Source organism: Dermacentor albipictus, chromosome 4 (assembly GCF_038994185.2).
Source record: "Dermacentor albipictus isolate Rhodes 1998 colony chromosome 4, USDA_Dalb.pri_finalv2, whole genome shotgun sequence".
Lineage (NCBI taxonomy): Eukaryota > Metazoa > Arthropoda > Arachnida > Ixodida > Ixodidae > Dermacentor > Dermacentor albipictus.
The window spans coordinates 13,572,804-13,587,500 of NC_091824.1; the positions used below are offsets into that span (position 1 = coordinate 13,572,804).

The 14,697-nt window shown below is 47.7% G+C and overlaps 1 protein-coding gene across 1 annotated transcript in view; it reads left to right on the top strand.

Annotated features, from left to right (window-relative positions):
* The first annotated feature begins 5,023 nt into the window (after nt 1-5,023).
* Nucleotides 5,024-14,697, top strand: part of LOC139059494 (uncharacterized) — a 15,925-nt gene continuing 6,251 nt past the window's right edge. Inside the window, exon 1 of the mRNA XM_070537920.1 lies at nt 5,024-5,450. Coding sequence (XP_070394021.1) covers nt 5,024-5,450 — 427 coding nt within the window. The remainder of the gene's footprint in view (nt 5,451-14,697) is intronic.

Below are 14,697 nucleotides of genomic sequence, written 5' to 3' on the forward strand. Positions count from 1 at the left end.
ATAAATTTCTATAGAACTCCTCAGCCACTTGAACTATCTCACCCATATTAGTAATGATATAGCCGGCTTTGTCTCTTAACGCATACATCTGATTCTTGCCAATTCCCAGTTTCTTCTTCACTGTTTATAGGCTTCCTCCGTTCCTGAGAGCATGTTCAATTCTATCCATATTATACTTCCTTATGTCAGCTGTCTTACGCTTGTTGATTAACTTCGAAAGTTCTGCCAGTTCTATTCTAGCTGTAGGGTTAGAGGCTTTCATACATTGGCGTTTCTTGATCAGATCTTTCGTCTCCTGCGATAGTTTACTGGTATCCTGCCTAACGGAGTTACCACCGACTTCCATTGCACACTCCTTAATGATGCCCACAAGATTGTCGTTCATTGCTTCAACACTACGGTCCTCTTCTTGAGTTAAAGCCGAATACCTGTTCTGTAGCTTGATCTGGAATTCCTCTATTTTCCCTCTTACCGCTAACTCATTGATCGGCTTCTTATGTACCAGTTTCTTCCGTTCCCTTCTCAGGTCTAGGCTAATTCGAGTTCTTACCATCCTGTGGTCACTGCAGCGCACCTTGCCGAGCACGTCCACATCTTGTATGATGCCAGGGTTAGCGCAGAGTATGAAGTCTATTTCATTTATAGTCTCGCCGTTCGGGATCCTCCACGTCCACTTTCGGATATCCCGCTTGCGGAAGAAGGTATGCATTATTCTCATATTATTCTGTTCCGCAAACTCTATTAATAACTCTCCCCTGATATTCCTAGTGCCTATGCCATATTCCCCCACGGCCTTGTCTCCAGGCTGCTTCTTGCCTACCTTGGCATTAAAGTCGCCCATTAGTATAGTGTATTTAGTTTTCACTCTACCCATCGCCGATTCCACGTCTTCATAGAAGCTTTCGACTTCCTGGTCATCATGACTGGATGTAGGGGCGTAGGCCTGTACAATTTTCATTTTGTACCTCTTATTAGGTTTCACAACAAGACCTGCCACCCTCTCGTTAATGCTATAGAATTCCTGTATGTTACCAGCTATATAGTTATTAATCAGGAATCCGACGCCTAGTTCTCTTCTCTCCGCTAAGCCCCGGTAGCACAGGACGTGCCCGCTTTTTAGCACTGTATATGCTTCTTTCGGCCTGCTAACTTCACTGAGCCCTATGATATCCCATTTACTGCCCTCTAATTCCTCCAATAGCACTGCTAGACTCGCCTCACTAGATAACGTTCTAGCGTTAAACGTTGCAAGGTTCATATTCCAATGGCGGCCTGTCCGGAGCCAGTGATTCTTAGCACCCTCTGCTGCGTGGCAGGTCTGACCGCCGCCGTGGTCAGTTGCTTCACAGCTGCTGGGGACTGAGGGCCGGGGTTTGATTGTGTTGTTCATATAGGAGGTTGTGGCCAAGTACTGCACCAGGGTGGCCAATCCTGCCCTGGTGAGGGAGTGCGTTACCGGTTCTGGTCACCGGGACCAGGCCACACTCCAGGCCTGTTCATGCAATTTTATTCAACACGCGGATTTTTTTTTAAATCCGGTGGAAAATTGCCGGCACCGGGATTCGAACCACGGACCTCTTGCACGCGAGGCGGGTGTTCTACCTCTACGCCACCGCTGCATGTGTCTGCGTCTCTACACAAATACAGTACTGTGCCCGGCGGTGTTGAAACACTTCAACCCGGCATTTTCGGGCGAGCGCCCGCACTGTGGGGAGGTGTTTGCGGACACATACCACATGGTGTGGGCATGCCCCTCCAACCCTGCTTTCCCTCCAAACCCCCACCCTACCCGAGAGGACTGGGAGGCCACCCTGCTCGGCTGCTCAACCCTCCAGGAACAACGTGCCCTGGTGGCCCGAGCCAAAGCCGCCGCAGAAGCCACGGGGGTCCCGGACTAGGGACCACCCCCTAGACTTTGTATGGGCTGGGCCCTTAGGGCTCAGCTCACAGCTCTCTTGTAAATAGAAGAAATAAAGTTTGTAACCAACCAACCAACCAACCGCGCATCGGACGCGGTGAGCGTCGAGCAGCGCCGCGTTCGGCGCGGCAACGAAATGTGCGCCTGAGCGAGCGACGCATGCCTGAGCATTAGAAACAGCTCGTTTCTAAGGCAACACCGCATTCACTAGAGACACTTTTGTACCGCTTTGAAGCATCGAAGCACAGTAACAAGAAAGAAACTTTACAAGGATTTAGTTGACGTTATGATGCCAGTGCCATTGTACCGAATGAAATACTATGGAGGCCCAGGACAAGATGTTTTAAAAAGAGTTAAAAAGATGCCAGTGAGAGCAAGCGTAAAGTCGTTCTTCTTTAAATTGCATACATCTACCCTTCCGGTCAAACCATGGATAGCCGACAAAGGAATATCTGTACCATGGACGACCAACTGTGCGCTATGTAACAAGCCGGAGACCATTGAGCACGCTTTCATTGAGTGCTGGGATGCAATTTTTTATTGGGATGTCTTGCAAAGAACTCTTAAAAAGGAACTGCCGATAACAGCACAGGGTATACGTTTCCTGCCGGTAGACAGCCATCAGGGCTTTCCGTATGACATGATAATGCTCCTGGGCCTCCATAGTCTTTGGAAGACACGGATGGCGGTAACGCACGCCGATGTGAATGCGCGCCCAGCGCGAGAAAATTTTGTTGAAAGCATTATTTTCATACGTGAGATATATCGTGTACAGGCAGACCAGCCTGACTGGTTGGGTAATCTTGATGAATTAGTGAATTTCAAGAAATTTTAGCTTGTCACGTTGGTCCAAGTAGTCCAACGTGTTTTTATGTATGTCATTTTGTGAATAAAGAAAAAAAACTCGTGGCTGAGTGGTAGAGTCTCCGTCTCACACTCCTGAGACCCTGGTTCGATTCCCACCCAGCCCATGTTGCAAGTTGTTTTTTATTCATAAAGTGCCTGCTTGGATTTAACGCTCACGGCCAACGCCGACGACGCCGACACCAACGCTGACGCCGACGACACCGGCTTTTCTGCGACACGAGCTCCTTAACGCTGTCGCGTTAATACTGCGATAACCGCGGGCGTGTGTAGTCGAGTGGTGCTGTTGACTGGGGTGAATCACTAACAAATAACTCTTTGAGAGCGTTCACAATATTAGGTGGGTTTTCGATCACATTGTTTCCTGAGTGAATCAACGTTATCTCTGAATGCGTAGTAGCTCTGCCACGAAAGGAATTTACAATTTTGCACTGTTGGTTGCTGTTACTCCCAACCCATTTTATTTTCTTTGCAAAGTACTTCATTTTAGCTGCCTTAAGCAATTTTTTTAGAGTTTTTAAGTAACCTTTATAGCGCCTCTGTAGATTAACATTAACCCGGGGCACTTCGCCGACCAAATAAAGATTTAAAAGAAAAGAAGACGTTTCGGCTCCCACACGGGAGCCTTGTTCACTGGTAAAATAAACAAAGGTGCTCTAGCAGCTCGCTTAAATAGTCTAGAACACGTGACGCAGGCAGCGCGCATACACTGACGGCAGATTGCCATCGCTCCTGTTCAGAGTGTGTGGCGTAGTCTGGATCATGAGGGACTCGAGATAAAGGCGTCGAGATAGCCCTTTTTCCCTGGCAAGGACACGTGCCTTCCCCCAGTCGATTGCGTGGCCGCTTGAAGTGGCATGCTCAGCCAAGGCACTGGATTTCACATTTTCTTTTCTGACGTCATAATTGTGCTGTTTGAGACGCCTTTCAAAGTCACCAGTTTCGCCAATGTACACGTAGTCGCAATCCGCGCATGGGACAACGTACACAACACCTGGGAATTTCTCTTTTGATAACTTGTCCTTAACATTGACGAGTGATTGCCGTAGTTTCTGGTTTGGAATGTGTGCCACTTGAACATTGTATGAACGCAGAATACGGCTTAGGGCTTCACTCGTGGACGGGATATAGGGTATTCCGGCGCGCTTTTGACTAGAGACAGCATGGGGTAACTGCGGACGTACCAATTGTCGTTCGACAGCATTCAAGAAAGAGCACGGGTAACCACAGGCTGATAGTTCCCGCCGTACCACGCTTACATCGGATGCGTAGTCTTCTTGCCTCGTGCAGATTTTCTCCGCGCGTCGTAGAAGCGTCGAAACCACTGCCCTTTTGTGAGAAGCAGGTTGCAAGGAGCCGAAATGCAAGTAGCGTCCTGTGTGAGTTGGCTTTCTGTAAACGGCGAACGACAAAGTGGGTCCCTTTCTTTCAATCAGCATATCAAGGAACGGAAGCTTGCCGTTGACTTCCTCTTCTACCGTGAACTGGATTGCTGCTTCCATGCTGTTCAGGTGTGAAGTGAACGACTGAACTGCTTCTTTATGAATGATGCAAAAACAGTCGTCCACGTAGCGAAAGAATGCCTTCGGAGCAGGGCTGAACGAAGCGAGTGCTCGACTTTCAAGTGCTTCCATTGTCAAGTTAGCGGCAGTTACAGATATGGAAGCTCCCATAGCCGTTCCGTTCTTTTAAATCTTTATTTGGTCGGCGAAGTGCCCCGGGTTTCTGTTTACCCTTTTAACCATGTTTCATCCCGACCAGACGGGCTTCCGTCAAACTCTGAACTTCATTAACCTTCGTCAGGCGTATGGCCAACCGATCGTTCAGCAGATTCGCCAGTTTGTTTCACTGTCGACGCGAGTGGCAGCTTTCCGCGGCCACCTCAAGTTTAACTCTAAATGCAAGACTCTGGGTTTGATCCCTCGTTCACTACGTCTGGGAAGACCTGTATCGACACGCTTTGGTCTCAGCGTCATCGCCAAAGCTGAGCGGCAACTCTTACAAGCACGGATCCAAGACTGCCGGGAAAAAGTAAGAACTCTGGAGAACCAAGCTTTCTTTGCTCGCCGTCAGCTAGAGTTCCGCTTGCCTAACGATTTCGCAAGCGTGCAGCTACATGCCAATTTTCAAGCAAGCCTTCGTGCACGGAAAGATGATCTGTCGCACGACAACAAGATTCGCAGACTTGAAGCCCAGCGAAGCGACGTTCAGCGCAAAGCAGGAAAGTGCACGGTTCTCAACATGTCCTCGTACAAACCAGACAAAACTGAGCTTTCGGTCCTCAGCCTTGGCCTCAATTTCAACGCCGGAGCTGCAAGGGATAAAAAGAAGTTTGTATGTGCCGTGGAGAACGCCGTTAGCCAAGTTGATCCCGCGCACCGTGATGAGGCCCGCACTCGTGTTGTGTCTGTTCTCTCCAGACTGCGGGGCCCCCCTTCTTCGGCCCTGTCTTCAGAGGAGCGTCAAGCGGTGAAGAGGCTTCGCGGCAACTACAAGGTCGTGATCCTTCCCGCAGACAAAGGGAACGCGACTGTTCTGTTGGACAAAGTCGACTACTCCCAGAAGATGTTGACGCTGTTAGAAGACACGAATACGTACGTTCAACTTGACCGGGATCCAACACCCAAGGTGCAAAGAGACTACCAGAAGCTTTTGGCCGATGTCTTTCGTGTGGTCCCCCCTGAACGCAAGTCACTGTATTTTACATTACTTTGCCATAATGGTTCGGCCCCTGCTCTTTATGGCCTCCCCAAGGTTCACAAGCCAGGCGTTCCCATGCGTCCAATTGTAGATTTCACGCGTTCACCCCTGCACAAGCTATCAGGATTTTTACATCGTGTCATTTCGCCCCTCGTCGGACAACGTGCTACTCACATACGCAATTCCTACGACTTGATGGACAAAGTCCGTGACGTCGTACTGGACAAAGACGACATCTTGGTCTCTTTTGACGTGAAATCGCTTTTTACTAGTGTGCCAACGGAACTGGCCGTGGATGCATGCAGTACCGCCCTGGAGTCGGATGCCACTCTCCCCGAGAGATCGCCCATTGATGCACCGGACCTGGCTCGGCTGTTACAGTTCTGTTTATCGAATACGTACTTTACGTTCCAAAAGTGCTTCTACAAACAGGTCCACGGAACGGCTATGGGAGCTTCCATATCTGTAACTGCCGCTAACTTGACAATGGAAGCACTTGAAAGTCGAGCACTCGCTTCGTTCAGCCCTGCTCCGAAGGCATTCTTTCGCTACGTGGACGACTGTTTTTGCATCATTCATAAAGAAGCAGTTCAGTCGTTCACTTCACACCTGAACAGCATGGAAGCAGCAATCCAGTTCACGGTAGAAGAGGAAGTCAACGGCAAGCTTCCGTTCCTTGATATGCTGATTGAAAGAAAGGGACCCACTTTGTCGTTCGCCGTTTACAGAAAGCCAACTCACACAGGACGCTACTTGCATTTCGGCTCCTTGCAACCTGCTTCTCACAAAAGGGCAGTGGTTTCGACGCTTCTACGACGCGCGGAGAAAATCTGCACGAGGCAAGAAGACTACGCATCCGATGTAAGCGTGGTACGGCGGGAACTATCAGCCTGTGGTTACCCGTGCTCTTTCTTGAATGCTGTCGAACGACAATTGGTACGTCCGCAGTTACCCCATGCTGTCTCTAGTCAAAAGCGCGCCGGAATACCCTATATCCCGTCCACGAGTGAAGCCCTAAGCCGTATTCTGCGTTCATACAATGTTCAAGTGGCACACATTCCAAACCAGAAACTACGGCAATCACTCGTCAATGTTAAGGACAAGTTATCAAAAGAGAAATTCCCAGGTGTTGTGTACGTTGTCCCATGCGCGGATTGCGACTACGTGTACATTGGCGAAACTGGTGACTTTGAAAGGCGTCTCAAACAGCACAATTATGACGTCAGAAAAGAAAATGTGAAATCCAGTGCCTTGGCTGAGCATGCCACTTCAAGCGGCCTCGCAATCGACTGGGGGAAGGCACGTGTCCTTGCCAGGGAAAAAGGGCTATCTCGACGCCTTTATCTCGAGTCCCTCATGATCCAGACTACGCCACACACTCTGAACAGGAGCGATGGCAATCTGCCGTCAGTGTATGCGCGCTGCCTGCGTCACGTGTTCTAGACTATTTAAGCGAGCTGCTAGAGCACCTTTGTTTATTTTACCAGTGAACAAGGCTCCCGTGTGGGAGCCGAAACGTCTTCTTTTCTTTTAAATCTTTATTTGGTCGGCGAAGTGCCCCGGGTTTCTGTTTACCCTTTTAACCATGTTTCATCCCGACCAGACGGGCTTCCGTCAAACTCTGAACTTCAGATTAACATTAAACGGAAATTTTTCGTCGTTTTGTACAAGTTATTATTTTTCTGCAAACATTTTCATAGATTAAGTGTCAGCCACGGATTAATTGGGGCGGTATATTTTTTCTCCGCACACTACCAATGTCGAGGCGGCTGAAAGTGCATTTGCTATGATGGATGAAAATTGTTGATAGGCAATTTCTGCGTTCTTGAGCTTCAGAATTGAGGGCCAATCACATTGCTGAATAATAGTAAGAAATGACGCTATGTTTAGCGATTCCTAAGGTGCCGGTTCATTTTAATAACACTCGGAGTGGTTATACGTGCGAAAAGCAGGGTAATCAAATGTTACAGACACCTCGACAAAACCCGCTGCAGGAGAATACAACCCGTTGGACAAGGTGTGATCAATGAGAGTGCCATTGCCATAAAGTGAAACACGAATGGGCATCAGTGCCATAGCCAGAAATTCTGTTCGAGGGGGGGGGGGGAGGCGGCTCACATTGGAGCGCAGCCTGCTCCCCACAGAATCTTTTGAGGGATCAAATACTTGAATATTAACTGCATTGTCAATGCCAAATATGCTGCAAACAAATTTTTTGATGCTATGCACTGTCAAAACAAGTGAAATATGTATTTTTAATTAAAGAGTATATTCGTATGTCCCAAATATTGTCACATTAACTGATGTCAATGCTTCCACGTTTCTTTATCTATTTAATAAGAAAGCATTACGCGAACTTTAGAACTATATCAGTTCGAAACCAGCAAAGCAGTGCATGCTGCTGATATAATAAATGTAAAGGCCATGAAATGAACGAGTTGAGGAAAAATATTTTAATGCAACTTTGTCACTACAGAACCTGGTTTACATATTTGCACGTATGCGGCGGCCAGGGAAACATATCAATGACGCTGTCATTTGTTCCAATGTATTGCGCAGGAGCAGCTGTCACCCGTCGTGTACTGCAATTGCACCGAAATTATAGTCGCAACAGATAGAAAAAGAAGGAGTTCTGGAAAATATATATTAGAAATGCGAAGGTACATTGGAATACACAAATGCAGAGATAAAGCTTGTGAAAGGGCAAGAAATGTCACTCGAAACAAAGGTCACTGCATGCATCCATAACACCTTGAAACAAGATTTTGAAATATACTTATAAGCCTGCAATAAATATATGTATCTAAGCAAAAGTCACTGTATACAGGGTGTCTCAGATAAGGTTAGCCAGAGTTAAATATGCTGATGCACTCAAAGATGAGGCGACCAAATGTATGTTGCTCACTTTTGTATGTAGTGTGCCACGCTATTTTTTGTATTTTGCCTAATTAGATTTTTAGTCAAGATTATTTACTATCTTCTGAAGTAACGAAGCTGGGAAAAAGAATTCCAATTAAAAGTTGCAGAGCGGTTAGCAAAACATTCGAATAAACAGTTTCTGTCTTTCTATCTATTAAGTATTAGTGTATTTCAGCTTGCTGATGATATCCGCGAAATACAAAGCACCAGGTGACATGCCCGCTTGCACGTCGTAATTGCACTGATCCCAAACGTTCCACGCACAAACAGCCGTAAGCGTGCTGCCGTTTGAAAGGAGACAGAGCACCGACGTAGGCGTTCGCTGTGCCATTTACGCTGCCTATGTGCTCCCCTCGCGACAGTTGGTTATAGCGATAAGCAAAAGCAGCGGTTATCGCTTGCGCTGTCGGAAGCAACGAGTCCGTCAATTCGCGTCAGCTGCAAGCAAATTGAACATCCCCAAATAAAAAGAAACTCAGTCAGAAGGCTGAAACAGGTAGAATAAGAGTATCCTAAATGGCCAGATGCCATATTTCACTGAATTTACGTTTATTTTTCATGTGTTTCCTCAGGAAGTGCTCGAAGAGCTCACCTTTTGCAGCGATACAACACTAAGATCGGAGAAGGCTTGCTGTCGCTGCCTTGAGCACAGTCGGTGAAATGCTCTGGCAGACTTCAGTTATCCTCACCTGTAAGGCTTCTGGAGTCGTCGTTCCCGTCGCGTATACGTGATCCTTAATATAGACCCGTAAGAAAAAGTCAAGAGGGTTGATGTTGGATGACCTTGCCAGCCACAAGACCAGCACGTTTCTGTCTATCCATTGCCCTGGGAAGATAACATGAAGCCATGCTCGTGCTTGACTGCAGGTGGCCCCGTCGCACTGACACCACATTGCGTGAAGCCGGGCTACTGTCATGTTGCAGCAGGTCTTCAACCGACCATTTGAGGAACTCACATACCTGCTGCCGGTTAGAGTGGGCCAATGACTGCGCTGCCATAAACGTCGCACCAAACGTTAGAATACCACTGATATTGGTGGCGGGTTATTCCTAGCCTGCGTAAATTTTGCTCACTCCATTAGTGCACGTTGTGGATATTTACTTAGCAATTTTGGAAAAATTTCTCGTCAGTCCAGAGTACCTTTGTAAAAGAGTCAGAATCCTGCTCCTCCGACATCAAAATTCAATTCGCAAAGTCGAGTCGCTTTTGTAGATCCCATGACTCCAGGCATTGATGTCACTGCAGATGGTAGGGGTGCAGTCCAGCTGTTTTCAACATCCCCCAGGTAGTTTTGTAGTACACACCGAGCTGTGCACCACGCTGCGCGTGCGGATTAGCTGCCATAAAAGACAAAACGTTGGAGCGAACCTAATAATTTAGGACTGTAGCTCCCCGCCTCTTTCTTGTAAAGCTTCTGGTTTGCTTCAGTGATTTGTAGGTGTTGAATGTTGTCATTGGGCTCGGTCGCGTACCCGGGTGCCAGCTTCGAAATACTCGTGCAGCCTGCCGTCTCTGTCCGCTTGCAGCTTCTAGAACAAGGATCATGTCTAGTTATTTTTCATTGGAAGAAGGCAGCATGAAATTGCTCGAGCTTTAGCAGCCGATGCACAAGTCTGTTTGTCGCTGCCTGAAACTATCCGAAACTGTTTATCGCTGTCTGGAGCGACTGACAGACGTCGTCAGTCGCTTTATGCAGCGCTAGCGATAACGGTTGCTATCTCAAATCGAACATCCAACGCTTGGGTCGCTGCCCTGTCGCTTCTTAAACGGCAGCGCACATATGGCTGTTTGCGCACAAAACGCATGGGAGCAGCGCAATCCCGATGCGCAAGCGGGCATGTCCTGTAGTGTTTTTATTTTTTTTTGTACTTCGCTGGCATCCCTTGTAGGCTGAAAAACACTAATACCTAATAGATAGAAAGACAGAAACTGTTTATTCGGATGTTTTGTAAACTGCTATGCACCTTTCTAATTGCAATTTCTTTCGTAACTTCATTGCTTCTAAAGTTGGTAATTTATTCTTGAGTAATTGTCTAATTAAACAAAATACAAAAATTAGTTTGACACACTACATGCAAAATATCGCTGAGTGCGTCAAACAAGGCAAATATACATGTTGCGCAATCATAGATTCACACATCACAATATCCTAAGCCCCCCCCCCCCCCTCCCTCCACTCGCTCCAATGCATCGCGCGCGACGGAAGACGGCGCGCGGTGACGATGTTATCGGCCTTAGAATTCTTATATACGGAAGGTAACAGCGACAGCGATGACAGGAATCCGCCTTGAGCGTCCATATAATTGCTATGCAGATAATAATGTTACGAATAGGAGCGACAGGGCGTGGCGGGGACCGAGCTTGTCGTCATTGGGGCGAATGCGAACGAGAATAGGGGCGGTTCGGCGCAGTAGAATCGGTGGCGGCATTATCTGAGCGGGCAGCATAGGGACGAGAAAGGCCAGCTGGGGGGCGAGAGTAGGCAGTTTATGTAGACTGGTTCAGGGAACTCCAGCGACTGCGACAGTGCCTAGAAATGTGCCCAATTCGATGGCAGTGAAAACAGATTGGCTTGTCTCCTGCAGTGCGCCATTCAGAGGGGTTGCGGAAACGTGGTGGGTAAGAAGGTGCGGGACGGGGTAGAATCGAAGTAGCCGGGTGGGTATCAGGGCAATGGGCCGAGCGGATGGTGTGAATACCCATGTTGGCGAACTCCTGGCGGACAACTGCCTGGATCAGGGAAACAGTGACTGCAGGTGCATTGGAGGGGCTGGAGTCGAAGGCAGCCGGATAGGGGGCCTCGATCTCATGTTGGACAATCCTGGTAACATCGCCAGTGTTGTTGGGACGAGGAGCGTCGGCACAGGAAGATGTCGCTGGGGTGTTGGGCAGACGGGCAAACGTTTGGTCGATACGTCGGCTTTAGCGAGTTCCATGCGTCGGCACTCTTTTATAACTGCATCCACCGTCGCCAGGTTGTTAAATACGAGCAAGTTGAAGGCGTCATCGGCAATGCCTTTGAGGATGTGGGAGACCTTGTCGGACTCAGTCTTGCGTGCGTCTACTTTGCGGCACAGAGCCAAGACGTCCCGAATGTACGTGACGTAGGGCTCCGTTGACGTCTGCACACGACCGGAAAGCGCCTTCTGCGCGGTAAGTTAGTGACCGTAGGGGTTGCCGAACATGTTTCGAAGCTTTTGCTTAAGCGAATCCCAACTGGTTAGCTCATCTTCGTGCGTCCGATACCATGCTCGAGGTGTGCCACCGAGGTAAAAGACTACGTTGGCGATCATGATAGTAGGGTCCCACCCTTTATTGCGGCTGACGTGGTCGTACAGGCTGATCCAGTCCTCGACGTCTTCCCCATCTTTTGCCGAGAATACGCCAGGATCACGGGGAGCGGAGAGAGTGATGTAGGTCGTTGAAGTGGCAGCAGGTGTCAGAGCCGGCGGAGTCGAGTTGACGTCGCCGGGAGCCATGAAGGAAGGCTCGACGTACCGTCCACTGCGAAGCTCCGAGACGAGGTACAGGGAACGTCCACCTCCACCAGATATGTTACGTAGGAAGACACCGACGAAAAGCTATTTTCAAGTATATTTACAAGGCGATACACCGCAGTTGACCAAGAGGCAACAGCCTGCGTTAGCTTCCAATCGTCGTCGTCCTCTCCTTACTGCTCGGCTCTTCGTCATTGGAAATACTATCCCGTAGCAATATAATAAGACTATCCGGCAACTGGAGTACCGTGGCTCATTAGTTCCTGCAAAAGGAAAAGTCACAAAATCGAACTTTCACCATGCAGCACTTCGCTGCGCCACAACAACGTCTTTTTTTTGGGGGGGGGGGGGGTAGTAGGGGATGCACCGAAATGACTAAACGCAAAGGAAACTATGTTGGCCACAATCGAATTTCGTATTTGGGCCCCTAATGTGGGTAATATCAAAGAAAACGTGAGACGCTTGGTCTACTGAGAACCATATGCATACTGCTCGTTATTTTACACTAGCGAGACAAAAGACTTCCCGGAGAGGTTGCGATAACATCTAAATGAAGGTTATGCCCTCAAGCGAATGCGTTGCAGTACGTCGAGTCTCGCATTGGTGGCGGCGAGCGACCATTGCTTCTTTTTCTCGTCGGCTAGCCAGAAAACGTCCAAAATTCTGAGGCCAAAATCCACTTGGCCAGAGAAAAACGAACGGGCACCGAAGTTCACCGCGTGGTTGTCAGGGCAACACGTAAAAAACGCATGACCTCTGGCTGGCTCTGGCAACCCGCGGTTAGCGAAACAAGAAATTTGAAGAGGCTCAATGTTTCCTCTTGAATAAAAGTCAAAGTAGAAAAAATGAATATGAACGTAGTTCCCTTTGCTGGCTTGAGTGTCTTGACATGGATGCTTTGGCGCAGTTGAAAAAAATTAATGTTTTTTTTTTCTGTGACATGACGGCACAAATGAACCATCACACTGCTTCGTCTCATTGGACTTCGCTGCGTGTTTTGTCAACTTGTCTGATAGCGTGTTGATTTGGCTTGTCTCCTTGTATGGTTCGATGTAGGACTTTAGAAAAGTCAATGCACCTTTCCATGCGCTCCGTAGGTTCCGCGGCATGCGCAAGATGCCGCGACGAGCCGGCTTGCCATCAAAACGCTCTGGAAACTTTGTGCTCGAATGGGGCTGCTTGCGTTATGTGGCTCCAGGTGCATGGGTGTTGTCACGAAATCCAGCCCGAGTTCACAATCTTCGCTACGAAATGTATTTTAGAGTGTGCAAAATACATTCTAGAGAAAATCCAGAATGAGTTCCAGCAGCGAGGGTTGTTTTGGTCGGCGGTGCGTGACAGCACGAAAAAATTTTGCGGGGGGGGGGGGGTGAAGCCCCATAAGCCCCGCCCCCTGACTACGCTCCTGGGGGGCATAGATGTAAGGCAACCATCACCATACCCACTGAAACAAATAATTCAGGATCCGTTGCGTTTATACTATCAAGGTGGCTGACATTCATATCACACAAAGTGATAGTCCTTTTTCTTTCTAGTTGTAGAGCATTTAACAGATCACCTAATTGTTACCTGTTTATACACTGTGTTACTACCTCATTTGTTGGATTATATTTCTGTCCATGAATAAAAAAGTTTGGTTGGTAATAACAGCATACCGTGCAAAGGGAATTGCGCTTGTCGAATGGTTGAGGGACCGGTTGTGGACTGCGCGCGCGTCCGCAGGAGTGGTAAATGTTGGGTCACAGATCTGTTTGTTCTATATATAGCGCGTGACCCAAGCATGTGGTATGAAAATACAGCAAGTTCCTATTACGGTGTTAGCCAGCGCCTATGTTTTCGGTTATATTTTTGCGAAAGAGGATGAAAACAGATTTTTTCGGTCTTTTTCGTGCAGTTAGCTACGACGTACTAACCTGTTTTAGGGAAATTGTGTCGATACAACGTCGACAGATTCTTTCTATGTGGTCCCCTTTTAATATTTATGCCTTACAGAACAATAAGACAATACTTAAGAACAAAACTTATATGTGTCATGGTGGTTTACCGACCGCCGTGATCGCTTTGTGGAGCAAAGCTTCAGCACAAGAAGTAACGGATACATATTTCAGTTGAGATTTTCTGAATCTTGCAATGATGGGCTTTAATTGGTGTTATAGCCCAGCCTGAGTCAGTTTCCTCAGCCCGGCCTCAGTTCTTCCTTTTTTGTATTGCCACCTGCGTGGTTTTTCTTTGTTTTCATTGCGCTCCTTTTCGGGGTATCTTGTTTTTTCCGACTAATAGCCGTGTGCAGTGCTTTTGGTACAATTTTGGCCACTTCATACTTAGTAATGATTGCTTTTAAGCACTTGTTTCTCAGAATAAACCTTTGTATCCTGGTAAGCATTTCTGGTGTCTATTCTTCTTCGTCCTCCTTTCTCGTACTACCCTTAATTTACCATGATCCTTTGTATTTACGTCCGATTGATTTGGAAACAACACTATATAGGAACCATACGCTCCAACAACGCCTATTAGTGTGACACGTGATCAGAATGCTGCGTTTGGGTGTAAATACGTCAGCAGAAAATAGGTAGCTGAGAACTGTGTGCAGTGAAAGTAATTTAAATGCTAATTCTTGCACGTTTCTTTTATTTCCCTTTTTTTCTTTAAATCTCAAACTTGAAAGACTTACTTCGTTAATATCCGATAATGCGCAACGTATAAAATAAGCACAATGCTAAAACACGCACCTGTCTGGAGGATGAGTAAGGGAGCGCATAGGCGTGCTTGAGAGACCCACCCTGGTTTCGATTGAAGAG